The sequence below is a fragment of the Diceros bicornis genome, chromosome X (assembly GCF_020826845.1).
Source record: "Diceros bicornis minor isolate mBicDic1 chromosome X, mDicBic1.mat.cur, whole genome shotgun sequence".
NCBI classification, from domain to species: Eukaryota; Metazoa; Chordata; class Mammalia; order Perissodactyla; family Rhinocerotidae; genus Diceros; species Diceros bicornis.
The window spans coordinates 46,194,507-46,201,270 of record NC_080781.1 but is presented as its reverse complement, the minus strand read 5'-3'; the positions used below and the strand labels follow the sequence as shown (position 1 = coordinate 46,201,270).

The window sequence follows — 6,764 nt, the reverse complement described above, 5'->3', positions numbered from 1 at the left end:
TGACATCATTAAATCCTATGAGGTAGGTAAATATTGTTAGCCCCATTTTACAGATGAGGAAACTGAGGCACAGAAAGGTCAAATGACTTGCTCAACGTCAACCTAGTAAGTGATAAAAAAAAAATGGGACTAGAACCCACAACTGTATGTCCCCAGAATCCAGGCTCTGCTCCTAATGCCTGACCAAATCCTACCAATTTGTCAAGGTCCAGCTCAAATGTGACCTCCAGGAAGCCTGGAGGTGATCATCCTCTTCTCAGATTCAAAGTACCTATACATATGATTCAGCTAACTATGGGAACTCATGAACCCACTGCATCTCCTTAGCAGGAGAGTAGAGATCATGTCTGATTCAGCTCTGTGTTCCTAGCATAGAGCCTGACAAATAGAGGGTGTTCAGTATGTGTCTGATGAATACAAGAATGAACAAAAACACAAATGAGTGAATGAGGGCAATTTCATGTGACTGCCTGACTCCTATGAGGTCCTGAATGCCTTTGCCCAGCTCTGGGGTGCTGTCATACTAAGCTCTCATGGAATCAAATTCAGTCTAGGCTCCTTCTAAAATGGGTCTCCAATATCTTTATTATTTTGCAAACACACCCACATGCGCACATGCGGACACACATATACACACATACATACCCACACACAAGCAAAATGCAAGGGGGCCCAAGGGACCTATGATTATGGTTGATGGGGGAGAGGTCCAGGAGGGGAAGAGGGGATGGACAGATGGCCCTGTTCAGCTCAGTCCAGCTCAGCACCTCCTTCCAGAGGCCGGGATGCTGCCTGTAGCTTAGGAATTTTGCTCCAGACCTAACATCACCTCTGTTCCTCTTCATGCTTCATAGCAGTGCCTAAATCTCAAGACTATACCAAACAAGGACAGGAGGCAGGGGAAGGTTGGGAGCCAAATATCCAGAGATTGGGAGAAGGGCAGCTTAGGGATCCAGACAGGGCGGGAGGGCAGAACTACTGTTACTGCTCATTGGGGTTGGGGTTGGCATCTGGGTACTTGGTGAGGTCGAAGGTCAGGACTTTGCTGATCACACAGTCCCCTTGCTGAAGGAGGAGGGAGAAAAAGAAAAATGAAATTGTAAGGAGAGAATTAAGAGGGGTCTAGCACCCTGGAACTGGGGGCCTCAAACCCTCCTCCCTACATACCTGCCCAAAGCCCAGGCAATGGTTCTCTCTGGGTGTGAGGGGATGTGCTCGGTCCCATGTGCCTTCTCTCCCTGCCTACCTCTGCAGTCTCCTGCTTTTGCACTCTACTGTCTGGCTGCCTCTGCCTGGCCTTTCTGCCTGGCCTTTCCACCTGTCCCCAAATGCAGCGGCCCTGCCCAGCTGGGCTGGCTAAGCCTCCAGGGTAGGGCTCCAACAAGCCCAGATGGCCCTTCAGGACCTGAGTCCCTATGCTCCTCCGCCCCCGTGCTCCTCCACTGCAGCCTTCCCTTCCTGCCCTGGGGAGTCAGGCAGGGAGTGGGGCTGGCTCCCAAGCCAGGCCCGCCCTACCTCGGGGTAGACTCCAATGAGGCTCTCAGCCTTCGTGTAGAACTCCTCCTTGAGAGAGATGACGATGGCCTGGAAGTTGCAAGTCGACTGCTCCTTGATGTAATTTGCCACCTGTGGGAGGCGCCGCCGGGCACTTAGCAGGGCTGAAGCCCTAACACTCTCTTGTGTTTTTCAGTCAGAATCAGAGGCAGAGGGGATGGGGTAAGGGATGGAGGGTGGGGAGAAGAGAGGCTGAGAGGAGGCACTGACTAGCATGGCATGGATGACCCTGGGCCCAGCCTCCCGGGCACAGAGAACAGGCAGCAGGAACGGCTAGGGCGCACTCAGGAGTTGCTCCCTGAAACCCAGCCCCTCCCTCCCAGGCCCCACTTTCCTTGCACCCACCTTGCCAATGTTGGTGTTATCCAAGGCAGCATCGATCTCATCCAGGACGAAGAAGGGGGCTGGCTTGTAGCTGGGAGGGAACCAGTACGTGAGCTGACACTGATGGGGATGGAGGTGGAGTGGGACAGCCCCAGGGCCCATCACACAGGCCAGCTTCCCCCTCCACTTCTTCAGAAACTAAAAAACCCAGGTCTTAATGTTGCCTGAGCCCCTAAAGGCTAATACACCAACTGAGCCCTCCTCTGTATCCAGCCCTGTGCTCCAGAATCCTGTAGAACCAGGAGAAGACACGGTCTTCTCCAGAGCTCCCAGAGTGGCTGGGGACATAAAGCTGTCCTAGGCTCTGGCCATACTGACCAAGCTACCTGGAGGTCCACCCCACTCACCCGCACAATGCTGTTATGTCTCCCTGCCTCTGCACGTGTTGCACCCTCCACGTGGAACGCCTAGTGGTCTCCCTGGCTAACTTCTACTCATCCTTCGTATTTCTTGCTCAAGTGTTATCTGCCCTTGAAAGCCTTCACTGGCCACCCGCACCCTGCCCCAGATTGGGTCGGCATCCCTCCTCTGTGTATCCACAGCACACACGCTCAGCCGGTTACAACACTTAGCTGAATGTGTTTACACATCTGGCTTCCACTAGACCATGAGCTCCTCGAGGACAGAGACCACGTCTGACTCATCTGTGTCCCTAATCCCCCAACAGGGTCTGGTACAGAGCAGCCCTCAAGAAATGCTTGGTGAATGATGCTGTACAATCAAGCACTAAGTTGTGGGGGTCAGATTCAAGGACTACTGGTGTTCAGGAGGGGAGGTCAGGGTATGCCACAGTGGTCAAAGCAGGCTTCCTAGAGGAACAGGAGGAGGAGAATGAGATGTGAAGGGGTGGTAGGTGACAGTCAAGCTAGATTTGCATGGGAAGGGCTTATTAGCCAGCAACCGTGTGAGCAAAAGCCTGGCAGTGGGACTGAATACATGCAGGGGCCAGTGAGGGCAGGCTGAGTGGATGAGGGTGGATGGGGAAGACAGGTCCAGGAAACCAAGGCCAGATATGCTGTAGTAGGTAGGGAAACAGGGACGCAATCCAGATTCCACCAGCACATCTTCACCTCTGCATATCCTTGGGCCCCAGAGCCTCCGGGGGCCTCAGTTCAGTCTCTCCGCCAACCGCCCTGGGGGGCACAGCCTTACCTGTGGATGGCAAAGAGCAGGGCCAGAGCTGCCACTGTTTTCTCCCCGCCCGACAAGTTGTCCATAGGCCGGAAGCGTTTGCCAGGAGCCACGCAGTTGTAGTTGATGCCATCCAAGTAGGGCTCCTCAGGGTTCTCAGGGCCCAGGAATGCCTAGGGGAAGGCAGATGGTTCAGGGTCAGGATTTGGGTCTGGGTCTGGGTGGGGACGGGGACAGGAAGCCTAGAGGGAAGGGCAGCTGAGGATGGTAGGGGCTGGCTGGGTAAGGGGCTCCAGCCTACCTGGGCACTGCTGTTGCGGGACAGGGCCTTGTAGATCTCATCAATGTTGGTGGCCACAGATTCAAAACAAGCATTGAAGCGGTCAAAGCGCTCCTTCTTGATCTGCTCGAACGCCTGCTTGGCCTTCTTGGCTCGCTTTCGAGCTGCTTCAAACTCTGTCACAAGGGAAAAACAGGTGACCCCTCAGTGCCCGGGTTCTGCCAAGGCTGAGGACCACGCCCTGGCAAGAATGACCTACAAATGACAATCCACAGAGCAGCAACATCCCACAGAGGGAGAGGAATGCCTGGGGAGGGTCCCGGGAAGATGGTTCCACAACCACCTGAATGAATCCAGTGGGCCGGCCATGTAGTGCAAAGGAAGAAACATGGGCTTGGAGCCACATAAACATGGATTCTTCCCTGGGCTCTACCAGCAACCAGCTGTGTGACCTTGGGCAGGCCATTCGCCCTCTCTGAACCTCAGTAGTTTTCCACTCTATAAAACAGGTGTGATAACCCCTACTGTTTAGGGCTCTTGAGAGTTTCAAGTAAAAAAGCATAAAAAAACGGGAGCTGTTGTGATATGTAACAACAGGCCCTTGTCACACCTCCAGCCTCCTGCCTTCGTCTTAGGCCCAAGTAAAAGGGGGAAATCTTACCATCTGAGGTCTCCTGAAACTTGTCTCGGACACTTTCCAGCTTTTCCATGGCCTTCATATTAGGGGCAGCAATACGCTGGAGCACACTCTGCTGCTCATTTAGCTTCTGCTGCAGTGTGTTCATCTCCTGCTTGATCTCCTCCTCGGCCTGGGCATCCTGTAAACCCCAGGCCCAGCAACATCAAGAAGGGCCAGGCCCCTGAGCCCAGGCCTCCACAGAGATGCTTGACCGAGTGGGGGCCTTGGTTCCTGCTCCCACGCAGAAGGCAGGTTCTTCTTCTCCAGCTCAGCTCCTCCCACCAGGTCCTGCCCACAGTAACTATTCCTACCATCCCTGGAAATTACAGGCTGATGCTGCTTTCTCATCTCTAGCCCTTCCCCTGGCCCTGTCAGTCTGTCCACCTCTCTCTGGCTCTAAGCCCAAGCCACGAGCCAGCACCATCCCAGGGGCACCTAGAGGCTCCCACATGGGCTGGTCTGGATTCCACAATGAATAAGGCAACTCACGTTTTCTGCTCAGGTCACTACATCTGAGCAAATTCCACTTGAGTTTGGTTTTAGGTCTTATGGATATTGCAATGCATGTCTAGGCTTGTGCCTTTCTGCCACTTTTAGTCAATAAAGATTTATTGAATGCCTTCCAAGTGCCAGGCACTGGAGCCCTCGTAGCCTGTGAGCCATGGTTCCTGTGCTCACAGAGCTCAGAGACTAACAGAGGAATCCATATAAGTAAACAATCAGAACACTGCACGGTAGATACCAAAACGATGATAAACAGTGTTGGGTGAGCACACAAGAAGTGCACCTAACTCAGACTCTGGGGCTAGGGAAGGATTCCAGGAATATGTTGAAGCTCAGGCCTACAGGATGAATGGTAAGGACAGAGAGAAGGAACAGTCTTCCATGCAGACAAGAGCATCACATGCAGTACTAGGGGTTTGCTCATGGTTCATTCAAGAAATTCAAAGCAATTCAAAAGATTAATAAACTTTAATAAACTTCAAAAGCCAAAAGAAAAAGGCAATTCAATATGGCAATAGTAGCAATTATGTGTGCGTGCAACATGCGTGTGTGCTGAGGAAAGAGACAAGGCTGGAGGCATAGGCGGAAGCCTGATGATGAAGGGTCTTTTAGGCCTTGTAAGAGGTTTGGACTTTACCCTGAGGGAGGTGAGGTACCGCTGAATGACTTCAAGTACAGGAAGAACATGAATATACACGCATTTTAGAAAAGCCCTTCTGAAGATCTCTACACACTGCTATGGAGTGGTCTCCAGGGTATGTCATTGGTAAAATATGAAAGGTACACACTAGGATGCTATCTTTTATCTAAGAGAGGGAATATGAATATATTTGTGTTTTAAAAGTACAACAGCAAAAAAGGGATAATCCAAAAACTAATTACCGAGTGGGGGCCTGGGGGCCCGCTCCCATGCAGAAGGCAGGTTACGCGTTCTGGTTACGCATGGAGGAAGCTAAACTCCTCTTCACGTACCTTGTATTATACTTTTGTTTTTAGAACCAGATGAAGATTTTACATAATTATAAAACAAAATTAAATCAAAATGTGAAAACCACTGGGTAGAAAATTGTTAGGGAACGAGATATTCACAAGATGCCCAAGAGTTACCCTGAAGATTACTTACTACTTACAAAGGTAAAATTGTATGTTTAGCGTTGAGAGATCTGGCAATTGATACCTTAACTGAGGATCAAACTTAGCATCATGAATGGCGGGGCATCCTGACATCATGTGCCTCCTGGCGTGATGCAATACAGAGTACAGAGCATCACCAATGAAATGTTCTTGCCAAAAAATTACTTAACCCAAATCCATCAAACTAGATCCAAACTCCGGACTAAATCAAACTTCCAATTTATAGGAAATACACAAGGTCAGGAAGAATAAGTTAATTAATAATGAAAGGAAACTAACATATCCATTCTTCAAGACAACATGTAGACTCTTCAAAAGATCAATGTCATGAAAAAAGGTGAGGGGACTGTTCCGCATTAAAAGAAACTAAAGAGACAGAACAACCAAAAGCAATACATGAATCTTAATTGGATCATAGTTAAAAACAAACAAACAAACAACTACAAAAGACACTTTAGGAACAACTAGGCAAATTTGAATATGGGCAGGATATTAGATATGAAATTATTATTAATCTTCTTAGGTGTAATCTGGAGTTGTGGTTATGGAGGAGAATCTCTTGTTCTTAGCATGCTGAAGTATTTAGAGTTGAAGTTTGCAACTTCCTTCAAATGGTTCAGCAAAAACAAGAAAAGTGTGTAGTCCAGAGGGAAGGAATCAAGAGAGATGAGAGAGAAAGCAAATTGGAAAAATATCCATTGATGAATCTAAGGTGAAAGGCATATGGGAGTTCACTGTACTATTCTTTCAAGTTTCTTGTAGGTTTGAAAATTTTCAAAATTAAAGTTGGAAAAAATAAATCAAAATGCCAAAAAAAGCAATCTCTTAAAACCTGAAACTAAACAAAGAAACCTGACTATATATTAAGCTGGTTAAACACGCAGAGAATTCTTTCAAATTACTTAAAACATAGGAAAATGACTGTACATGCCCAATGAGCCATTAGCTTAACAACAAAAAGAACCTCAAAGAAATCTTAAACAGCATTCAATAATCAAATTGTTACTAATAATATCTTATTGTGATTTTCAAACTATTATATACAGAATAGGATAAAGTAAATATGTTATTACGTTAGTGTTGCTAGGAACCAAGATT

At 48.7% G+C, this 6,764-nt stretch overlaps 1 protein-coding gene across 1 annotated transcript; it reads right to left on the bottom strand.

Moving 5' to 3' along the window:
- Positions 1-566: 566 nt before the first annotated feature.
- On the bottom strand, positions 567-4,185 carry LOC131401013 (structural maintenance of chromosomes protein 1A-like). The gene is made up of 6 exons (XM_058535925.1): positions 4,011-4,185; positions 3,371-3,525; positions 3,091-3,242; positions 1,900-1,969; positions 1,516-1,626; positions 567-1,065 (listed from the first exon to the last, which is right to left on the bottom strand). The coding sequence occupies exons 1-6, from the start codon at positions 4,132-4,134 to the stop codon at positions 982-984; spliced, it is 696 nt and encodes a 231-aa protein (XP_058391908.1). The 5' UTR covers positions 4,135-4,185; the 3' UTR covers positions 567-981.
- Positions 4,186-6,764: the final 2,579 nt, after the last annotated feature.

What these genes read in the sequence shown, in the direction of transcription:
- LOC131401013 (XM_058535925.1), bottom strand. Translation starts at nt 4,134, where the DNA reads ATGAACACACTGCAGCAGAAGCTAAATGAGCAGCAGAGTGTGCTCCAG. An exon ending in CCCGCAACAGCAGTGCCCAG is followed by an intron (nt 3,243 to 3,370) that starts GTAGGCTGGAGC and finishes GCCTTCCCCTAG; the next exon opens with GCATTCCTGGGCCCTGAGAA. An exon ending in ATAACACCAACATTGGCAAG is followed by an intron (nt 1,627 to 1,899) that starts GTGGGTGCAAGG and finishes CGCCTCCCACAG; the next exon opens with GTGGCAAATTACATCAAGGA.